The sequence below is a fragment of the Scatophagus argus genome, chromosome 13, assembly GCF_020382885.2.
Source record: "Scatophagus argus isolate fScaArg1 chromosome 13, fScaArg1.pri, whole genome shotgun sequence".
In the NCBI taxonomy this organism is placed as follows: Eukaryota; Metazoa; Chordata; class Actinopteri; family Scatophagidae; genus Scatophagus; species Scatophagus argus.
Window position 1 is genome coordinate 11,889,858 of NC_058505.1, and position 22,477 is coordinate 11,912,334.

Consider the following 22,477-nt stretch of genomic DNA (forward strand, 5'->3'; position numbering starts at 1 on the left):
CACTGGCTTTGCTGCTGGACTGATAGAACATATGTCCCCTATCTAAAAGGGAGATGATGCTTAAGTATCACCATGAGGTAGCTTAATAATCATACCTGAAGCTTTACATTGACTTTTTACACCAGCTCTGTCAGCAGAGAGATTTCATCAGCCAGAGTCCTTTGGCTGACCAAAACTGTAGTTGCCATGTCCTTTAAATCCAGGGTTGGGACACCCACTTGAAGCATCCTGTTTACAGAAGTTTATAATAATAAGTTTAAAATTTATAAGTTACTATTACTAGGAAAAATGCAATTATACTTACCCATATGATTATATGGTAGATTGTCGGTATGTTGTTGCTGTTTAATTTGCATATATGTCATATTTGTATATACTGTATGTCTCTTTGAACATATTTCATTATGTCAAACTACAGTTTAAAATAGGGACATTCAGTAACCAGGTATTATTTTTAGAAAAAATATTTTCTACAAAACATATTCATATGATCTTAAACTCTATTTACACGTAAGAAAATTACTGAGTGAAAAACTGAAAATTACTCTCCTTAGTATTAAATTACTGTTACTTTTGCACGAAAATTGAGCACAAATATAAACAAATAGGGCACATTTTTATGTAAATCTTATGCTTCAGGTTGAGCAAAAACAACAACAACAAAAAAAAAACAAATACAAAAATTACACAAATAAAACTAAAACAGAAAAATCTAAATAAAATAGAATCTTTTTTAAAATCTTTTCTGTGAACTGGTTCTCATTCTTCCACTGGTTGAAACTGGGTTCATTCTTAAAGCATTTCCCCAATAGAAACACACTAGCTTGGCCTGAGTTCCTGTTTTCAATCCTGGGAAAGTCTGACAACCCGGATACTGTAGGAATTAACTACCTCCAGAAGGTGGCAGTAACGCGACACCAAGGACGTAAGCTGCCGTTAAACCTGACAGAAGAAGAAGAAATTTTAAATCTTGGGCGGCGTTGAATTTGGCAAGTAGGTAAGGTTGATTTTGTCTTTAGTCGGTGAGGAAATACAGACAAATTAAAAACAATAGTAGGCTTACAGAACGCTTACATGATTGTTCATATATCGATGAAATCTGTGTATACTTTTAGAGGGACTACGTTGTTAGATAGCACGAATCTTAGCAAGTGTTGGCACGTTACCAAAACGCTAACGTTACATGTTTTTCTCCGTTAACGTTACAGCACGGAGAAAGAGCTAAAAATGGAGAGTAGCCTGTCCAGACTTCTTGTTGGACTCTCCGTTCAAATCAGTCGAAGTGATGGTGAGCTAATATTGTTGTTATTTTTTTGTTTTACTGTAGTTTTCGCCTCAAAAATAATATAGGTTAGCAAACAACCACATTGACTTTGATTATGTGCAAACCAGGCCGAGTGCATCTGGCGACGGTGAAATCCGTTGATGCCGTCAAGTCCACGGTTATGGTAGAGTGGCATGAGAGGAACATCTGCCGAGGAAAGGAGGTCAGTAAGTCCGTAAACACAGAAAAGACGTTACACTGTGACATTAGCAGCGATGATAAACCAACCCATCATTTTTTAAACGTCTATTATGGAAAAAAAACATATATACTTAATGTTTTTGGGGTTTTAAAGCAGGGAGCAGTCTAATCTAAATTAACGTTAATGCTAATTTATTCTTTCTCTCGGCTGGATGTGGTGGGATTTAGGTAGAGGTGACTGAGTTATGTAAACTCAATCCTGAGCTTTTGGACCATATAAACTCTGCCACCAACAAAGCTGCTGACCCTCCCCGTCCTGCTCAAGACAAGGTAAGTGTTTCCTTACTTTCCCACATCGCAAAGAACCGGAGCGACTTGCTGTCACTGTCAGAAGACCAGTTTTAAATAAATGACAAAGGAATGTGAAAGTTTGAAACCACCGATGATTATACTGCATGGAAATGTAATTTTACTCCTCCTTTGTACTGGGAAACGTGATGCACATTAGTCCTGGATGGAAAGGAGTCATCATTATAAAGCATTTACAACTGATGTAGTGAGCAGCTTCTCCTTCTCTCTCGGTTTGTCTCTTCTGTAGAAGTATGAGGGTCGACTGCGCTCATCCAGGATACCTGCCCCTGCCTCCTGTGTGTAAATATATTGTACTGTTAGTTAATTTTGTGTTGCTATATCCTGTAGTTTGTCGCCTAACGGCTCATTTCCTTCCAAAAGCCTCTGCACCTGCTGTCAACAGTGCTGAAGAGTCAGGTCGGCAAGGCATGCATTTTCCTTTCTCTAAAGCAAATGATCCACATTTTCTGACCAGCTCTTTGATCATGGTATCAGGGTGTAAATTTATAAACTCTGGCTGATCTCTGCCCACTGGAGACCGATTATACAGAAGTAATCGCTTGCTTTAGTTCAGCAGAGGGATGCAAATGGCCAATCTCTAATCTGTCTAAACTCTGGGTGGCAGTGAAGAGGGTGCTGTACCTGTGTCATGGCTCACTTCTCTGTCAGTCTGGGTCTTTTGAGGGATTTTCTTTCATCTTAGAATGGCAGACTTGTTGATGTGATTACTTTTGATATGAAAGACTATAGCCATGTACAGTTTATCTTTCTACTGCACCAGGCTTTATTTTAATTGTAACCCCAGAAGAAAAATGATTCTTTCTTAAAGACACTGATACTTATGCCACAGCTGTTTGACTGGGATTTTTCTGACTTTCAGTTGCCACTCGGTCTCAGGTCAGGCAGACGTGTATGTTCCAGGCCTCGGCTCCTGTTTCAGCACCAGTCCTGACCTCTGATTCTTCTCAGGCTAATCCAGAGATGGTCCAACCTGATCGCTCCTCTTCATCAGTCCTCACAAACTCTGGTTGGTAGTGATCTTAAAACAAACAAACAAACGAAAAAAGCTTGATACAGACTGATAGAAGCCATGTGTTTGTTTACACTTAACATTTGAGTATTGTTCTACTCCGTGACAGGTTATTTTGAAAAACACTCAAACAGAATATTTTGCACATTAAGATTATGCGGTCACATGACACATTGACAACTGATTCAAAATATATGGAGCATGTTGTTCCATGTATCAATACAGACTTCCATATATTTTCCATTTCCAACAATATATTTCCTGTTATTCAGTTTATATACTCAAGTGCCTTCTCTTTCTTTATCTAGTGATTCATAATCAGCAGCGTAGAAAGAATGAGACCAAACCAGCACTGTCACTTGTGCGGGAGGCAGTGAAGGAAAATGATGAACCTGATAGAATGCCTCCACCACCTGCAGTTAAAGGTCAGTGAAAGCCTTTACACTGACATCATATTGTGTGTGTCCACTGGTTACTTAGCTTTATAGACATGTGCTATAGCCACCCTGGGAGAAAGCTCTATGCATTAATGTCATAAAATAAAGGGTTTTTTTCTTCTCTCCCGCAAAGGAGTTTTTTCGTTGTTGTTGTTGTTTTTTTGTTTTAAACAAAAAGAGTTGTTGGTTATGCACACCCAGATCATATCAACTCCATGTTTTATGAGAAGTAAGAACACAGACAGCATGATATAACAAATACCTGTTGTTCTGAAATTAAATATAGTGGATATTGCCGAAAAATTAAAAGCAATCCGCATAATCTGTATGCACTTTAGGCAGAAGAAAATCTGTGGCTCCCCAGGAGATTAACAAAGGCAATAAAAGGCTGTCTTGTGTTGTAAAGCCCCCCGACATGCAGACCAAGAGGGGAAAGGTGAGATTTTATTTTATTTATTTATACCATTTCTTTAATTGAAAATGTTTGACTTGGTTGATCTCTGTTGTCTCTTTTTCCCCTAAGTTTGGAGAAGCGTCTCGACCCAACCAGAAGTTCTATGACATGATCCAAGACTTCAGAGAAACCTTGGAAATAACTCCCCTATCAACCACGGACTATGTGAGTTTGAACTCAAGAGCCATGTGCCCCTGTATGAAGCGTGGTGTGCCATTGTAGCCACACTTACAGCACATCTTGTGTTTTTATAGATTGAACCTCGCAGGATTTGTGTGTGTGTTCGCAAGCGGCCCCTTAACAAGCAAGGTACGCTGGGAGTGCCATCAAACATCCTGTTCAGAGTATCACCTGATTGTACAAGAGCACTTAATGACACTGATCAAAAAGCAATGGCCATCGTAAGTTGACTTTGACATTCTCATGTTTTCCAGAGATCAATAAAAAGGAGATAGATGTGGTGTCTGTACCTGGAAAAGGTGCTCTGCTGGTTCATGAGCCAAAACAGAAGGTGGACCTTACTAAGTACTTGGACAATCAAGTCTTCCACTTTGACTACTCCTTTGATGAAACTGCCACAAACGACCTGGTCTACAAGTAAAGACATCATTTGTCATTTTATGTAGCAATAAGGTAGATTTAATTGCAGTTTTTCTAGATAAGATGCTTACAAGCTCTTATTGGTCAGTTTTTTCAGAATTTGTATTTTCCATACATGCTGTTATTGTCTTTTTCTTGGTGTCTTCTTATAAGAGTTCAATGTATAATTTTTTTTTTTTTTCCTGCAGGTTCGCAGCCAAACCTTTGGTGCAGTCCATTTTTGATGGTGGTATGGCAACATGTTTTGCGTATGGCCAGACAGGAAGTGGAAAGACTCATGTAAGAAGTCTCTGCTTGTGGTATAGAGATGACTTGTCTTGAAGCAGTTTTGTTTTTCTACGAGTAGAATTAACTTATTTATTTCCTGCTTTTTTGGCACATTTTCTCTCTAGACGATGGGAGGCGATTTCACAGGGAGGCAGCAGAACAGCGCTAAAGGAATCTACGCCTTGGCAGGTAGGAGCTAAGCCATTCCCAGTGGCTCGCGATACACATCACATAGAAGGCCTGGGTTTTCACTTTAAAGATTACTAACAAGAATAAATGAAAAGCAAATCCTCCCATTTATTTTTATGTGCATAATTTGTCTTTGTTGTGTCTTTGAATTCATTGCTTTACTCTTTAAACTACAGAGCATTCAGAGCTTGATTAAATGGGCTTCTTACATGAGAACTTCTTTCCCCTTCCAGCCCAGGATGTTTTCACTTACCTCAACCACAGGAGATATGCTGATATGGATCTCTCTGCCTACGTCAGCTTCTTTGAGATTTACAATGGAAAAGTAAGGAAAAAAATCAAACTTTCCTCCTACGTCCATGAACACATTCATTGAAAATATTTAACTGAAACATTTGCCTATTTAAGTTATCCTTGAAGTGAAATATACTTTCTGATTTAGGTTTATGACCTGCTGAACAAGAAGGCCAAGCTCCGGGTTCTGGAGGACGACCGACAGCAGGTTCAGGTTGTGGGCCTGGAGGAAGTCTACGTGTCCACAGCAGAGGAGGTCATCAAGATGATACAGATGGGCAGTGCATGCAGGTACTTGTGTGTGAGATGTTGCAGTCTCATGCTACACAACAATAGTAATCATTAGTTATTTAGACATAGCAACCCAAAATTAAACCTGCTTTTATGGCTTCACATCAATATTTTTATGTGCAACTTCTGGTTCAATTAAAAAGGAAATAAAGCCATTGGCCTAGCAGTTACAGGGACATATTAAGTAATAGCAAATAAACAGCATTTTCTTAATTTTCTGACATTTAGGTCCTTCTTTCGCTCAATAAAGGAATAACGTTCACACAGCTGATTTCTCTTTCCTTCTGTCCTGCTGTCTCTCCAGAACATCAGGCCAGACCTCAGCCAATGCCAACTCATCCCGCTCTCACGCTGTCCTCCAGATTGTTCTGCGACGCAATGACCGTGCCACCACGCTGCATGGCAAATTTTCATTGGTTGATTTGGCTGGCAATGAGCGCGGCACAGATGTCAGCAGCAACGACCGCAGCACTTTGGTTGAGACTGCCGAGATCAACCGCAGCCTGCTGGCTCTCAAGGTAGACTGTGGCTGCTGTGGTGGTTTGCATAACCAGATTAACATGTGGCTGTGGAGTGCTGAGTAAGAAGAGCCCGTTGTCTATCTGGTAACTTGGCTAGGGTGTTGATGAAGTAACTAAAACCATGGCTGTCTTAAATTGCAACCACAGAACTCTGATATATTAATGCACAGAACCTAAAAGGATGTTGAAAATCACATGCCCGTCTGTCCGCCGCTGTGTCCCACAGGAGTGCATTCGTTCACTGGGAAGGAACAGTGATCACATTCCTTTCCGGATGAGCACTTTGACCAAGGTCCTGAGGGATTCCTTCATTGGAGAAAAGTCCAGGACCTGCATGGTATGTGTATGTTGACTGTCTGAATGATGCACATGCAAACACAAATTCTGGAGTGAGAATGTATTTGTTTCCTCTTATTCCATAGATTGCTATGGTGTCTCCAGGCATGGCTTCATGTGAATATACAATGAACACACTACGTTATGCCGACAGGTATATATTTCGCTCCTGAAGTTTGAGGGTTTAAAAGAATGCCATGTCAGTGAAGATAAAACAAGAAATGTTTTCTGGTCTTTGACAGAGTGAAAGAACTGAATGGCAGCTCCACAGTCAATGGAGCAGCTAAGGCACAAGAGCCGATAAACAGCTCCACAGAGGAGGTAAGGCTGCATAGGATGAGCCCAAAATCATAGCTAATGCTGGCTGTATCCCATTTATGATTAGCTAAATTCATGCTGCTTGCTTTTGTGTCTTGTAGGAATCTGTGGATAGCAGTGTGTATGATGCCATATCACAAGTAGCAGAGTTAGAGGAGAAAGTTTATGGAGAGCTCAAGGTAGAGATTTCCTAAGTTTGCTTTTCTTTGTAATTTACAAGTACTTATGCATTTAAAAACATGGTGCTGCAAGTCCTCATGCTCTCATGACTTTTGTTTCTCAGAAAGTGAATGAGTTTGTCAAGGCAATGGAGCAAACCTCCTACAACATCAAGGAAGAACTTCCTGACCTGCTGGATCATTCCCGGAAGATCTTGGGTTTGTACAAACCACAGCATGTGATTGCGTGCATTAGTTTAGCGGTATACTCTGGATGAAATCAGACTACTGTTGAACATGATGCAGCCAACTGTACCGTTATTCTGGCACAGTTGGCTGACTTTAAGTCCATCCACACCAGATGATGGTGGGGGCAATGGCAGAGTCTGGACTGTAATTTCAAATAGTTAATCTAGCAAACCTGTGGTTACTGCATGCTGTCCAGGAGAAGACACAGGAGAAAGTATGTGCTAGAAATATCAAATGTCACAAGTAAATCTCTGAATTTATTTATTTGGGCTTTTCTGTCATTTACAGACACGTTGCTGGCTTTGCAGTCTGCTGTGGAGGAGGAGAGCCTGGCAATGATGAAACACTAACACGAAATCAATGCAACATTTGTTGTTTGTTTTTTTTTTTGTTTGTTTGTTTTGTTTTGTTTTTAAAATTACCTTTTGGAGTTTTATTGTGTCAGTGACTTAAATAAATAAAATGTATTCAGACATCACTGAAAATGTTGCAGGTATTATAAGAAACCACCTTGGGCGCTTTTGATGTCTGTTGTGGGATGCAGCACTTATGGTTGTGTATGTTTTAACACGAGTTCAGTATGTTGCCGGTGTAGAAGAAGCAGCAGAAATTCTATTAAAAATAATCTAATGTTGAACACAGCTCCTTTCAGTGGCATTTGTTTTTATCATGTATTTGACAATACAGATGAGAGAACATGAACCACCTATAAACCACTGAAAATGCTGGTAAAATCATTGAAGGGTTAAGGTTTGCTGCAGAATACATTTACAGCAGAATTGGTCACAGGGTACAAGTAGTTTCCGGTGTTTGATAGAACTAAAGATGAAATTGTATCATTCAATTTTATTTTAATTGTGTTTATCATTTATTAGGGATTTTTCCTCTTTGGGAATAATACACTTAGGAATATATTATGTTCAAATTTTAAACGTCTGGTTTCAAGACAAAATGTTTTCTATCAGGTATTTGTATTACTTGAAAATTAGATAATGTTTTTGTGGGTGATAATGAATGTGTTTCAGTATTTGGAATGCATTTATAATAACTCAGCCAGTTTCTGCTATATGCTAACCTAAGCATTTTGTTATTTTTCACTATAGTGTACAACGCCAGCTCAAAAATTTACACAAAATATAAATTACAATTTTCTATAACAACAAACTTTGCATTCTCGAAAAGGAGCAGGGAGGAGAAAAAGATTTGAACTAATCGCTAAAATATTGTTTAAACAATATTGTAGTTGAACAGCCAAAGCAGTAGGTGGCGATAACGTGAATGCCGGTTGTGTCTAAAATTCAAGATTATAGCAAGAGGAAAAGGAGGGACCAACCAGTAACGAAATGTACAGATTAACCCACCTCTCCTGACTGAGTGGGGAAACAAACTCGGGAACAGACGGAGATGAAGTGGTTGCGTTTTTCTCTCCTCGTCTTGGGGATATTCTCGCTGTACTGCGCCACGTCTGGTGACAGCAGTGGCGTGAAGAAGATGAAGATGCAGTTTGCCACGGGACCCCTTCTCAAGTTTCAAATTTGGTGAGCAACTGAGCGAAAATCTGGCGAGTCATTGCAAGCTAGCTAAACTCATCCGCTAACAACAACGTAGGCCTGAAATCGAACGAAGCTAGCTAACTATCGTGAGGGCAACGTTAGTTTATGTTAACGTATCACTGGAGGTGGGTGCACGCTGCACTGGTTATTTATTGGTGAAATTACGCAACCATGAAACACACGGGGAGGCTACATGTGCTGGAAGTTCCTGATTTTTGCCCATTCTCATGAATGTTTCATCGATAACGGAGAACCGCTTCCGCTGTCAAACATGCGAGTTTACCTGAAGTCGGTGATAACTTTGTCCCCTGTTTGTGTGTTTATTTATGTTGCGTGTTTCGTTTGTCTTTCGTCCTTTCTGTCTTATGTTGAGCACTTTGAAATTCTTTGTTGAAAGGGGTCATACAAATAAACTTGCCTTACCTCGGGTCCTAGGTTAGATTAACGTGTTGATTGTATGGAGTGGACAAGGGGATTATGTCAGATCTGTGTAAAATTCTCCAACTGTCTGACATATTTCGTGCAAAAGGTAACCAGTTTGCCTGAGGTATTCTAAATCGTGACTCTAAGTTAAAGTTAGCGCAGCTAGTTAAAAGGTAGACGTCAAATCTTCATTGTAAGTACTTACCAAGCTAGCTGCGTAAATCATTAACAGCAGTAAGTTAACGTTACGTTTTTACGTCAAGAGGTTGTGTTTATAACGATGTCGCGTTGTTTTGCCAAGCTGTGTGCAGTTATATGTACCCATAACAGGTTATACAAGAACAGGGAAACCATCATTTCCATTGTGATTAATCCCTTTTTTATCTCAAGCAAACATAAGGCACAAACGGAGGCATGCAGCGCTGCAGTAGCTAACATGTTGCTAATTGGAATTTCACCAGACCAGTTAAACCTTCCACTGGGAAGAAAAATGATCTACACTACAGATAATGCTGGAATTGCAGCCAGTGCAAGTGCCAGATCTCAAGGCTAGTTTCACAATCTGCTCTTGAGTTCAGTGCGTTGTTGTGGCTGCCTTTTGTCTTGTTTGTTCATGCTAGTATTGTATGTCTTTCTAACGATATTTCTGTCCGCACACAGCATTTCCTGAGGGTACAAGCGGGTGTTTGAGGAGTACACGCAGGCTTTGTACCAGCGGTACCCGGACATCCGCATTGAAGGGGAGAACTATCTGCCCATACCCCTCTATCGGTAAGCTAGATATTTTCTGCCTTGATACAAGTGGATTATGTCCAGCTTTATTAAAGCTGCTTGAGATTACAGTGATACGACTGAGGAAATGAAATTCTCACACTGACAGCCTTATCTGACCATGGATTTGTGTTTGGCACCTTTATGGATGTAGACTACTGCCCAAGAAATGGCAAAATTGAGTTCAAAGATGCATCATATTATTTTATGTGGATTATTATAATTTTGTAATAATATTAATTTGATAATAAGTATAATTTAAGTAATGTTTGGAGTTAATTTGGGCTAGATGTTAGTATGAATTATGGTGTTAGAGAGGAGTGACATTTCTGCTCACAGTGGTTTCTGTTATTTTGACAAACCCATTTGTACCATGAGGGTAAATAACAGAACAGCACCACAAACTACCTCCAAAATGGCAACACAGTTGAATAAACGCCTCTCTAAACCATAACTTTCCTGTAGGGAAGATATTTGCAGGACTGTTTGGTGAGCCTGTGTTAGTTTTTAGCTTGGTGTACCTAATAGACTTCCAGCTGAGTGTATATCTTACCAGCATGCTGAATGTGTGGGACACTCTTTCTGAGAAATTGTTTCATGATCCCGACCACTTTATCACTTCACAATTATCTGACATTTTGTAGAACAGCGATTAATTGATGAAATAATCAGCAGATTACATAATGAACTGATATTCCTATTCAGTATTTTTCTTCTTTTTTCTCAGTTTATTCCTTCGCTCATCTTAGCACCATTACAGATACAGACTAAAATTTTTGACTGTGATGAAATTTCAGTTCATATAATAAACTCTGCATGAAGCATCACAGGTTAAATTTGGATCAGACGATGAGTTTCTGTGCTTGAGACTGGTTTGTGCAGGATAGTCCCAGATGCCAAGTTAAAGGTGTGATGTCACTGAAACCCTCAGGTCTTCATCAGTCGAACTCTTAATGAACACTCAAGGGATTTGCTCCGTTAAAGAAAATAGAAACAGTGTTTCTATCTGTCTCTGGCTCCCTTGCTGTAAGAATCCATCTGTGTTTAATGATGGGCTGTAATTCAGCCAGTCAGACATCTGATAGAAAAACAGCAGTTAAGAGAATGCAGCATGTAGAATCATAATCACTGCTGAAATGGAAAATAAATATTAGTATGAGAGATAGCCATGAAGCTACCTGAGAATTATATTGCTTGAACATGACCATCCTGCATGAAGACAAACTACAAGCCCACATCTGCCCATATTATTGTCATTTATCTCATAGGCTTGGGACTGATTTCATATCTACAACAACTGTTTTCCACTTTATGTTGTCATGTACAGGAACTGTATTAATAGGCATTTTTTTTATTTCCTCAGACACATTGCTTCCTTCCTGTCTATGTTCAAACTGTTGGTGATTGGGGTGATAATTGTCGGCAGAGACCCATTCGCCCTATTTGGTATGCAAGCCCCGGGCATCTGGGAGTGGGGCCAAGGAAATAAGGTAAGCTTTATTGGACCTAAAGGACTCATGAAAGTTCCATTCCCGTGGGAGAGTTTGTCATTTTCATGTGTAACCATGTTTAAGAGGATGTAGTAAGGATGTCAGTATGTGCATATGCATGTGAGCATTTGTTTTGCAGCTTATCACACACCACATAGATTAGGTTGGCTCTGTTTTTGTGTACATACACACATGGCAGTGTGTATTTTGACCCATGGGATTTCATTAGCTGTTCATTCGGGGTCTTCAGGTTGTTGCTAAGTATTGTTTTGCTCGGATTTGTTGTCCCTAAGGTTACAGACATGCCAAAGGCTCAGAGGGCGAATGGTTACTGACGTTTTTTTATTTGTTTGCTGCATTGTGTGTGCATTTAAATCTGCTGTAGCTATACTGTGGTATATGTCTGGTTGAACTCTTAACATCCTGACAGTTATCAAAAAAATCAAACGGCTTGAGAAAACAAATTTGCCGCTGTGTAATCAGGCAGTGCTACGGGACTGTGACCTAATCTCATCAGGCAATAAGGACAGTTCTGTGTGAGAAGGCATGGATACGTCACATAGACATGACTCTGCCCGTTCCTGATTTTCAAACTGCAGAAAGAAGGCATCTGCAAATAGCAGAAAGAAAGCAACAGGAAACAAGAGGATGTACAAAATGGAACAGCAGGATCTTAAAACCTGTTTATCAGTGACTGACTTATTAACTGTAGTATCTCTCATGCTTCTTTCAGATTTATGCTTGCATGATGGTGTTCTTCTTCAGCAATATGATTGAAAACCAGTTAATGTCTACAGGAGCTTTTGAAATCACACTAAATGGTGAGTCTCTTACAGTATGTGTTTACTGACTGAACCCAACTCCTTTGTATGAAAACCAATATATTGTGGCTAGCCTTTTGTATATTATAGCTAGCTTCTTATAACACTTTGAACAACTTGCAGTGGAAGTATTTCTCAGGTGGTCTTTATTATTATGATATTAACCATAGCTGCCTAAGTTAGTTGATCAAATGGAAAATTAGTTGCATACTATATTGATGATCAGTTAATCATTTCAGTCATTTTTAAAGCAAATTGTCAAACATTTGCTGGTTCCACCTTCTTAAACGTACAGATTTGCTTCTTTTCTTTCATTTTCATTTATGATAGTCAATGAAGAGTCTTTAGGCTTTGAATTGTTAGTTGGACAAAAGATGCACTTTGAAGATGTCACTTTAAGCTCTGAGAAGTGGGGTTTTTTTGTTTGAGGTTTTTTTTTTTCTTTTTCAGAATGTTTTTTTTATATTTCATAAAATGAACAGTCAATAATAGTGAATAGTGGCAGCCTTAATATTAATAAAGTTATGTTGTAATGTGCCATGAGTTACACTGAGTATTGTCCCTCCATAGATGTGCCAGTGTGGTCAAAACTCGAGTCGGGTCACCTGCCCTCCATGCAGCAGCTTGTGCAAATCCTGGACAATGAGATGAAGATGAACGTTCACATGAACACAAGACCGCACCACTCCTAACCCTACTCTTCACATCCTGGCTGGAGCTAAAAGCCCCTCCATGTAAGCACAGAAATCTTCACTGCACTGCTTTCACCAGAGATGTTTTTGGAATATTCACCCATTTACTGACATTAATATCTTATTTTTTTCTCCTTACATTTGAGACATATTGACCAGTCAACTTATTGCTTTTCATTTATCTCTTCCCTCGGTTTAGGATTGAGGTGGGTTTCTCATCGGGCTGTGAAGTGATATTTATGAAGGTCTGTGCTGAAGGCAGGAAGACTGCTAGCACAGGCTGGATGCACCCATCAGTCTTCACCATGCCCCTTAGAGACGTCCCGCCCCAACACCAGGGTGGGATTCGTGGCAACAGCGCCGGCCGTTTTGTCATTTTTCTTGTACTATTCGTACTACTGCATATTCATCCAGGTGACATGAGTGGTCTTATGAGGAGAGATTTAACATTGATTACTTAGAGTCTTTAACTTGTTGCATACAACTGATCTGTGTGAGTAAATATTCATGTCATTTGTACCATTGAGCCATAAGTAGAATTTTAAGTTTATTGTTCTAAAAGTAGCTTAAACATGTAGAAAATGCAACACTTAAAAATCTGTCATCATTGTTGTGAAAGTAACAGCTGTGTCCTGGTATGATTTCTGAATAATTTTTATATTTACATAACTTGGACAAAGTGAGAAGATTAATAAAACTTACTGTAACTATTTAACTGTGAAGCTGTGGCGTGGTGTCGAGGTTTACTGATTGATGCAGAGGAATAAAGACTAAAATAAATGAGGGGTAAAACATTGTAGTCTAGGATGGATAAGACAAAAGGATGACACATCAGACTATTTCCTGTGGGTTTTAAGAAACCTATTTTAAGTACAGAGAAAATGGAGGCATTTGGCTAAAAGTTCATTCTTTTCGATCCCAACAGCGTGGGCTCAGATACCATCCATGAGTGAACCAGAATGAGTCTTATGTTTGAGAGGTTTGAGCATTGTAATGTGAATCTCCTGAAATCCCATTAAGGGACTTTAAGCTGACCTGGTTCCTACAGAATGAACCCGGTCTTAAGTTTTGTGCTAATAGTGACACGATGTTGGCATTCAAAAGTACCCAGCAAACTGATGATGATTTTGTCTCTCAGATTTCCTTGAGTTGTTCTGTTATGCCAGAGCAGAGTTGCTGACATCGCACCGCAGTGTACTTTATTACTGGTAAGTCAAATATAATCCTGAAGGCACCTGTGAACAAAGGCTCTGTCACTATCACTCATCATCACATCAGCACTGGCTGCCAGAAGCCTGTGGGCTTCAGCGTGAAGGCGAAGGGCTTCTTTGGTCTTCGGTGGCCGGGGATGGGAGGGCATAGACAGGAACTGGTGAAGACGCTGAATGGCCAGATGAGCCCTAATCCTGGCTGCCGACTCTAACAGATCCCACTTCGACACTGACGGTCCCGATGCAGCCCTGTCTGTTTTACATTCACCCTGAGGGAGGAAAAATTTAGCTCTGAGTCAGACCCCGATAGCTTCATTCTTCTTTGTCAAGATAAAGGCGGGATACAGCATCAGTGAAGCATTTGAGCAAGGAAACAACATGCTGTTAAGTGATTTTTAACATTTTAATACTGTAACGGCTTTAGACGAATTTCCCCTCGGGGATAAATAAAGGGATTCTGATTCTGATTCTAAGCGTAGGGGAAGGAGGTCTGAAGATGGACTGTCAGAAATAATGCAAAAGAGAATGATTTAAAAAAAAATAAAAAAGAACAATAAAACAAGACAAACTTCACCTGAGTGCAGCACGCACCCACGCTGAACTTTGCCTGTTGGCCTCCTGCCAGGAAGGAGACAAAAACTTTTTCTCTCCCGAGGACTCGGACCCCAATGGCTTTGTTTAGGGACAGGAAGATGGGGCGCAGGGGAATGGGAGTGCTGCTCAGACGGCCCCAGCACCACCGACGAACCCTGGCCCCCCCCTCATCCAAACACTGACCGCCTGACCCGTCTAAGGTCAGCCTGCAACAGAAGCACACACACATGCATGTCACTTATTACAGGTTATTGCTGTTGCACACATGGCTTTGGGTAAGACTCAATCATTTCATCCAAAAACCATACGTTAGATGCACCCATTAGTCTAACAACAGGATATTAATTAGCCATATGATGTTTAGGTTTGTTTTTCTTTTTTTTTTTCCCAACATAAGATGAGTTATGCATATTTTAAACAAATAAAAAGACTTTGTACCATATGTTTCCATTGCTGTGATAACATGTCCCCCTGCCATCAGACAGGAACAGGGCTCTGAGTGGTTGATGGGGGGCACTGCTGTCATCATACACGATGCAGACCCTTCGGTTTTCTTTAGGGACCACTACAATGAGAGCCAAGAGGCCTGAGGGATAACTGATGCCACGTCAATAAGGACAGGAACACCCACTGTCGAGTACAATTGCTCGAACTTAAATCCACCTTGCTGTGTTTTTAATTACAACTGAACTCTCTTGGTCGAACCAACTGAAAATCTAATCATGTGACAAAAAATCTACGGACACTAAACTGCCGAGTGGATACAAGACCTGAGCAGAGCCGTCAGGGAACACAGTAAGAAATTTCACGCCGCTGGAATAATTCTTCTGGAGAATATCTGCCCCATCCTGTGAACATATGAGAAATAAGGCAAAAAGAGTTTTAATGTTCTTGTTGTGTTTACATGTCTGTCAAGTAATATCCATAAATATTCATAATCATTACCATTTAACCTGTTTGTGATAACTAAAATCTTACGTTTACGCCACACAGTGTGACTACATTTTATAAAGTCTTAAGTGTTGAGAACAATTACTTAAGATAGTCTACTACTGACTTCAATAAAACAAAGTGTTTAGTGCTATGTGGGTCATGAAAGAAAAGATAATAGTAATTTGTGCACACCTGGTGATGACAGATGCCAAACTGAAGTGGCTTGTGGTCACAAGTAGGGAGCAACACCTCTTCCTCTTCCTCTTTCATTTTCAAGTGCTCCTCATCTGCACTGCGAGGATACACTATGCAGCATCCATTTTCTGGTGCACAGGAAAGCCGGAATCTGAGCACCTTTGACGTCAGTTCAGCTAAACAATAGCACAGAATAAATGTGATAATCACAGATACCCTACACACGCCGTTTGTTGGCTCATGTTTGTTTAGCCAGTCAGTGAGCACAGTTGCAAGAGCTACTCACAGGTTTCAGCTACAGGATGCTTGACTGATTTGGGATCCTCCATCTCCCAGCCTTGGAAGAGAAGCTCCTCTTTCTCTGGGGCCCACTGGTCTCCAAGTGATGTTGTCCTCGGGTCTCGTGGACCCCCAGCCAAACATCTGTCCCTCTCCAGCATCTCCCACAGCTGCTGCTGCTGGACACAGCAGAACGTCTGTAGTTGGAGACAAAAGAGGACGCAGGGAGGTCAGCAGTGCAGCAGGTGTATTTATTTATTTTAGTTTAGTTTATTCAGTTTCTCCCTCACCTCAGACTGCTGTATCCCTGATAGATTCACTGAAGGTTTGGCCCTTTCTTCACAGTACTCACATGTCACTGGATATTCTGTCAGAGGCTGGGACTGCACAACAGGGTGTTAAATAGGACTAATCTGTAAACATAAAGCCATGCTGCTGTAGATGGGGATTTAAAACAGTAGATGGGAATTTGAGCTAATTACCGCTGGAAGAATGGTTGTTAAGTTTGCACTGTTGAACTCCCCACTGTACCTAAGAACTCCTGCTCTGAGACAATAGGTGGGTGGTTCAGGGACAGACCGTCGACTGCCCTCTGGTATCCTCTTACCAAACGGAACAGAAAAAATAGAGAAGAATGAGTTATCAATAAAAGAATGTAGTAAATAAGATACTTATAGTTAAGTAGTAAAGAATAAAACAACACTAAAAAGGCAAATATAGTGGGTTTTGTATTGTCTACTACTTAATCTGTCTTACATGGTCGTCCATTTCTGAACATGGCTCGCTGTGATCACGCTTTAATGCTGCAGCAGCGGCATCTAATGGAACAACAACAGTTACTGTGGCATGACTGAATGAAATCCACCCAAGAGAAGTAAACACTGGCCTGAATAAGAAAAAAAATTATCAACCTGAGTCCAAGTGGATACTTAAAGGCCTTACACAGGAGGATCATCAGAGTGCTGTTTTATTTGGATGAGGCTCAAGTTGATACTTTCACGTTCTAGAGGCATTTTTTTAATTTTCAGGATAGCGGAAGTTAAGCCAAGACTCTGGGGTTTTAGTTACTCTTTAAAGATTTCCCTGTCCAGTCTTTTCATTTTAATATTGTTTGGGGCAGGTTCAGTCACTCCCTCACACACTCACCCATCGTTTGGTCCATCCTGACTGAAGTAAAGTCGCCGTCTTCAATGTCACATTCACTGCTTGTGTGATGTTTCTCTCCTGCTAATGGAATAAACACAGCAGACAGATTAGGAAGCAATCAGATGAAAAATATCTCAAAGACTCCCAATAAACACATGGACAAGTAAGTACATGTACAAGAACACACTCGGTCGCTCACTCACCTCAGTGTGTCACACTGACTGGTGTTTTCAGTATCCTTGGAGATGAAATAGCTCTCTACAATAATATGTAGGAGTAACAGCCCTTAATTCTATTTCGTATAGGGCTTTGTCCTCTAAGAGCTGTCGCTGCTGGTTTATCCCTGCAGTTCTGAGAATAGCATTATTATTTATTTTTCTAAATGTGTGGAATCAGCCTCGGGGTTCTTACGCAGGAGGGGCATCAGAGTGCTGTTGTGTTTGGATGATCTGATTGTAAAGGGCAGCATCCACAGCGCGCGCTGTGCTCGTGAAGCACCCGTCACTGCCGGCTTTTGTTGGCAAAAAAGTTCCCCTCTTCACTCCCAGTCCATAACTCATCTGGAAATGTGTCCGCATTCAGCCTCAGCCAGAGAACAAGATCCATACTCCTTACTAAGTGGTGACGGCTTAGTCTGTGATGCGCCTGCTGTCAGCCGGTCATGTGCTGGTCCCTTTCTGGGCTTCTCCACATGAGAAAACTCCGGAGATGGTTCGGCAGCCTGTTCCTGGACTCACAATGGACGCATGTTAACTATCCTCCCTTCAGTCAGACCTGACATATTAGAAAACCCATCGACAGAGTTACGTCACACAGCCCAGTGTGTTCACAGACGCACCTGTCCCTGGATCGCCGGTGAGATGTTTGCCTACTGCTGTGGGTTTTTTTACTCGAATTTGCACTCCTTTTATGGAAGGTGACTGTGGGCTTGTTCCCCGAATGGGAGCGCTTGGAAAGTTTAGGCTTACCCTCTGATATGGCTTGCCTTCTGGTTTTCAGTGTGGAAATGTGCACGGATCCCACCTCCTGCCCTCTGTTAGTGGAAACCTATCTCTGTCTGCGTTTCTGTCTGTAGATGTTCAAATTCCCATCGTTGTTTTGTTTCTTTGGCGCTTGTTGGCTCAGAAGTTGAGCCGTTCCGGAACTTGGAAACAGCATTTTACAAAACAGTCTAATCTTAAGGTCCTTTCAGTAACTGTTTTTGAGCTTCGGAACATATGACAACATGACAACATGCTTTAACATAATTTCTCCAACAGATGGCAGAATTGAGTTGAGTTGTGCTTTATTTTCTGAACTGATTCTGATTCTGAACTGAAAAAACAAACAACAACAAAAAATCATCTTTAGGCAGGCGACCAAATCAGTATTTGAATCCTAAATTTGAAAACTCATTCCCTGCCGTTCTAAAATTCACTAACACTTGGACTGAACTTTTTATTATTAATATTTTATTGATTGATTTTTTTTTTACAACAATGTCTAATAGTTTCTATTCAAAGCTATTCTTGAACCACATTCTGTACATTCTGTAGTGTCTGTTTCTTTTTTACTTTTCATTGATTCATGTAAACAGAAATGTATGCATTGCCAAAGACAAGTCCTGATACTATGGCCAAGGTTTAGCAAAATGATTTGCTATAACAACTCTGCTCTCATTTTCTCCCCTCCTCTCCTAATATTCATACATTCTATTCAAAATTAGCCTATAATAATTCATAAAATAACAATTTTCATAACGCATAACCCAATCAGCTGTAGGCTAATATAGGCTACGTAACATACAACAGGATTGATATATTCCACCATATTACACATATTTAATATATTTGAAAGTCATAAGGGTTGGACCGATAGTGAGCCTTTCAACAGCAGTTGAGAAACAGCTTCTAATGGAGTACGGCAACACCATTTGAACAAACCACAAGCAGAAGTGCAGTAGCCTACACTGTAATGCTGTACGAGTATGAGTACATCGGCTAATGCTTATTTCAGACGGCATTTTTACATCAACGTATTAGGGGGGCATTTTGAGCTGAATATATAATAAATATTATAGTTACTGCTTACCCAGTTGCCTCGTGCCCTTGTGGCGTCCTCAGGTGGAACAAATATCACATTATTAGGAACAATCAACTGATCCACCTTCCGCAGCTTTTGATTGGTTGCTGCAGCACCTGCTGGTAAAAGACGCTCCAACTCAAATAGCTGCTTCTAAATGGCATCGCCCAGCTCGTAACGTTTGCAGGAGTAACAACAAAGCAATGCCTGAAGGAAAAAGGAAAAGCGCTGTTGTTTACTTGGCTACAACGCTTATTCTCACGTGTTGTTTGACGCAAACCACGGACTGTTACAGACGGAAGAAAACAGAAAGACGAGAAGGGCCAAAAGGAGTAAAAAATACAGCCAGGACGATAGGTGTCCAAGAGGGGAAAATCGTGTTCGGGAGGGTTTTTGAGAAAGGCTCAGACCTTGGGTCTCAAGGCATAGATGGGACCCAGAGATCTTCTCCAAACTCTTCTCTGGAGGATGAAACTGCCTATCAAGCGGACTTCACAGGTAAAAATCTTTCACTGTATTGAATTTTGGAGCTTGGTCTGTTTTCTCTTTAAAGATGGGCATCAGTTACTGTAACGTTTCCTGTCAGGCTGGTCAAAAGGACAAACACAAGATGCAAGTTCTTCATGGACGCGCATGGCGCCTTCCCTGCAGTGTGGTGGGGATCAGATGAAGTTCAGAGCACTGGGGCCAGGAGCTTCACATTTTGCAGTAGAACAAGGTAAACTATTATCTGTTAGCTGTACAGTGTAGATATTCCCACCAATTATTAATCACACTGAGTTTTTTTTATTTTTGTTTGTTTGTTTTCTCCCACCCAGAAAATGCGTCTCCAATGCTTCTGTCCCAGGTCCCTTCCACCTGTGGATACAGCATGCAGAGGAACCCCCTTGCACTTGTTATGTTGGTTCCCTATGATGGCTGCAACATGGTTCAAGAGGTAATGTTTAAAATGAAAGATGATGCTACTCCAGAATGGTTTGAAGTGTTCAGTGGATCTTGGCAATTTCTGAAAAAAAAAAAAGGTATATTCATAATATACATATTCCTGTGGTTGATCTGCAACTATTTCAATGACTGACTAAATCATTATGACATTTAAGCAGAAATGCCAGAATCTTGGAATGTTTTAGCTTCTAAAATGTTTTCTTGTCTTAAATCAATAAACTCTATAGTTTTGTTGTTTTTTTTTTTTTGTACAAAATGTATTGAACATATATGTCAATGTATTATATATATATTTTTTTTTTAACTACTTTTTAATTGAAGTAGATCTACAGATTAAGCAGTAATGGTGATAAATGGTTGCAGTCTTTATTTACTCTTTGCTTCTTTCATTCTCCCAAGGGTGGAAGTTATGTCCTTCCAATGCGTTGGCAGGGAATTCCAGTCTCCCTCTGGTGTCCAAAACCTGCACCAGCTGCTCCCGCAACTCCTGCTGCTGCAACAACAACCACTGCAAAGAAACCAGAAATGCCTAAACACCCCTACCACCCTCCTTTCTACTTTCTTCCTCTTCCAGTCATGACTGCACCGCCAGCCACCACAGCCAAACCAACTACAACCACTACAAAGAAACCAGATATGCCAGGCCCTCCTCAGCACCCCTACATCCCTCCTTTCTACTTTCCTCCTCCTCCTCTTCCTCCAGTCATGACAGCATCACCAGCCACCACAGCCAAACCAACTACAACCACTACAAAGAAACCAGATATGCCAGGCCCTCCTCAGCACCCCTACATCCCTCCTTTCTACTTTCCTCCTCCTCCTCTTCCTCCAGTCATGACAGCATCACCAGCCACCACAACCAAACCAACTACAACCACTACAAAGAAACCAGATGTGCCAGGACCTCCTCAACACCCTTACTTCCCTCCTATCTACTTTCCTCCTCCTCTTCCTCCAGTCTTGACAGCACCGCCAGCCACCACACCCAAACCAACTACAACCACTACAAAGAAACCAGATGTGCCAGGACCTCCTCAACACCCTTACTTCCCTCCTATCTTCTTTCCTCCTCCTCTTCCTCCAGTCTTGACAGCACCGCCAGCCACCACACCCAAACCAACTACAACCACTACAAAGAAACCAGATGTGCCAGGACCTCCTCAACACCCTTACTTCCCTCCTATCTACTTTCCTCCTCCTTTTCCTCCAGTCTTGACAGCACCGCCAGCCACCACAACCAAACCAACTACAACAACCACTACTGCAAAGCCAGTAGCCACAGCTCCTCCCCCGATGTTTACTTTCTACCCACCTTTCTACTATCCTCTGCCCTTCCCAGGGACTCTGCCACCAACAGCCAAACCCACAACTGCTGCAACAACTACGACTAAACCACCACATAAACCTCAGTTACCCCAGTTTCCACCACCCATGCATTTCTTTCCTCCTTTTTCATATCATTTCCCTCCCCATCTACTCCATCCCTATCAAATCCCTTCCCAATATACAATTCCTAAGCCAGAAATGACCACCCCACCGACTGCAAGTACAATCGCATCAGCAGAGAAAACGGACCACCAAGTGACTGCCTCAATGCCATACCCTCATTCTCACCCAAAGAACCCCTTTGGAGTTCCATACCTGCCCTTTCCCTCTCCTTCTGCCCCTTTTCCTGTCTAGCCCACTGAAATGGTTCTAATAAATGGTTTGGGGAAAAACATAAGTGGCCTGTCCAGTTCCTTGCACTTGTCAAATGAAATTGTACTAGTATTTCAACAATGAATATTTGAAGTTTGTGTAAGGTTTTAATCAAATCTCAACAAAACATGTCCTGTGATTTTTTATTTTATTTTATTATTTATTTTTTTTAAATTTCATATCAAATGACAATGGGGGAGGAACGGGAGTTTCAGTCAAATGCTGGTCCTTAAAATGTATCACCTTCAGCCGTTGTGTGTGTAAATAAGACTTTTAGCTTCTGCAGCCTCTAGTTTTGTCAGTGGTGCTCTACGGGGTTGTTGGAGTATCCACATGGTGGCACCATGGCTCAACAGTTTCTGGGTGAGAGTTTTGAAGTTGGTGCATTTTGTTAGATCATGGAGTTGTGTGTGTGTGTGTGTGTGTGTGTGTGTGTGCGCACACACTAGAGTTAATGAGTAATTTCTTTGCAAGCATTTAGCAGGTAAAGATGATTACACATGAGCTGTGCGATCTCTGTAGAAGCAGCCTGCTGTATTTTTCTTTTTGCCTCTTTGCTTTGGCTCAGTCACAGGATATTGAGGGGAGAGAGCCTGTGGTGTATTCTTTACGTGGTTTGATAACAGAAGTAGTAGCTACACTTTCTTTAAACTATTGGAAATCAGTGGTATGTGTATGTAGTATGTATGTGGATCTTGTCCTTAT

At 40.9% G+C, this 22,477-nt stretch overlaps 4 protein-coding genes across 12 annotated transcripts; 3 read left to right on the forward strand and 1 right to left on the reverse strand.

Moving 5' to 3' along the window:
- Positions 1-874: 874 nt before the first annotated feature.
- On the forward strand, positions 875-7,597 carry kif2c (kinesin family member 2C). 4 transcript variants are annotated; one of them, XM_046408098.1, is made up of 23 exons: positions 875-997; positions 1,209-1,288; positions 1,393-1,487; positions 1,694-1,795; positions 2,064-2,112; positions 2,198-2,242; positions 2,697-2,843; positions 3,155-3,271; positions 3,622-3,719; positions 3,807-3,902; positions 3,992-4,046; positions 4,172-4,334; positions 4,526-4,616; positions 4,730-4,793; positions 5,027-5,118; positions 5,236-5,378; positions 5,683-5,896; positions 6,126-6,236; positions 6,322-6,389; positions 6,478-6,556; positions 6,655-6,732; positions 6,837-6,930; positions 7,249-7,597. In XM_046408098.1, the coding sequence occupies exons 2-23, from the start codon at positions 1,228-1,230 to the stop codon at positions 7,308-7,310; spliced, it is 2,124 nt and encodes a 707-aa protein (XP_046264054.1). In that variant the 5' UTR covers positions 875-997; positions 1,209-1,227; the 3' UTR covers positions 7,311-7,597. The 4 variants fall into 4 exon arrangements, with proteins under 4 accessions (XP_046264054.1, XP_046264056.1, XP_046264058.1 ...); XM_046408100.1 differs by having other exon boundaries at positions 2,198-2,233; XM_046408099.1 differs by having other exon boundaries at positions 920-993.
- A 708-nt stretch (positions 7,598-8,305) lies between these two features.
- Positions 8,306-13,425, forward strand: selenot1a (selenoprotein T, 1a). Its single transcript, XM_046408110.1, has 6 exons — positions 8,306-8,498; positions 9,597-9,707; positions 11,071-11,197; positions 11,931-12,018; positions 12,589-12,752; positions 12,910-13,425. The coding sequence occupies exons 1-5, from the start codon at positions 8,365-8,367 to the stop codon at positions 12,708-12,710; spliced, it is 582 nt and encodes a 193-aa protein (XP_046264066.1). The 5' UTR covers positions 8,306-8,364; the 3' UTR covers positions 12,711-12,752; positions 12,910-13,425.
- Positions 13,426-13,579: 154 nt separating this feature from the next.
- LOC124069216 (glutamate-rich protein 6) lies at positions 13,580-19,327 on the reverse strand. Of its 6 annotated transcripts, none has more exons than XM_046408106.1 (13): positions 19,139-19,327; positions 18,037-18,137; positions 17,272-17,842; positions 17,069-17,149; positions 16,679-16,740; positions 16,405-16,524; positions 16,213-16,305; positions 15,930-16,119; positions 15,641-15,819; positions 15,281-15,363; positions 14,954-15,112; positions 14,496-14,721; positions 13,580-14,190 (listed from the first exon to the last, which is right to left on the reverse strand). In XM_046408106.1, the coding sequence occupies exons 4-13, from the start codon at positions 17,082-17,084 to the stop codon at positions 13,924-13,926; spliced, it is 1,395 nt and encodes a 464-aa protein (XP_046264062.1). In that variant the 5' UTR covers positions 17,085-17,149; positions 17,272-17,842; positions 18,037-18,137; positions 19,139-19,327; the 3' UTR covers positions 13,580-13,923. The 6 variants fall into 6 exon arrangements, with proteins under 6 accessions (XP_046264062.1, XP_046264063.1, XP_046264065.1 ...); XM_046408107.1 differs by having other exon boundaries at positions 17,069-17,146; positions 18,037-18,382; XM_046408109.1 differs by having other exon boundaries at positions 16,679-16,808; positions 17,069-17,146; positions 18,037-18,382.
- LOC124069215 (extensin-like) lies at positions 19,279-21,797 on the forward strand. The gene is made up of 4 exons (XM_046408103.1): positions 19,279-19,627; positions 19,716-19,847; positions 19,948-20,066; positions 20,474-21,797. The coding sequence occupies exons 1-4, from the start codon at positions 19,333-19,335 to the stop codon at positions 21,752-21,754; spliced, it is 1,827 nt and encodes a 608-aa protein (XP_046264059.1). The 5' UTR covers positions 19,279-19,332; the 3' UTR covers positions 21,755-21,797.
- The last annotated feature ends 680 nt before the right edge of the window (positions 21,798-22,477 follow it).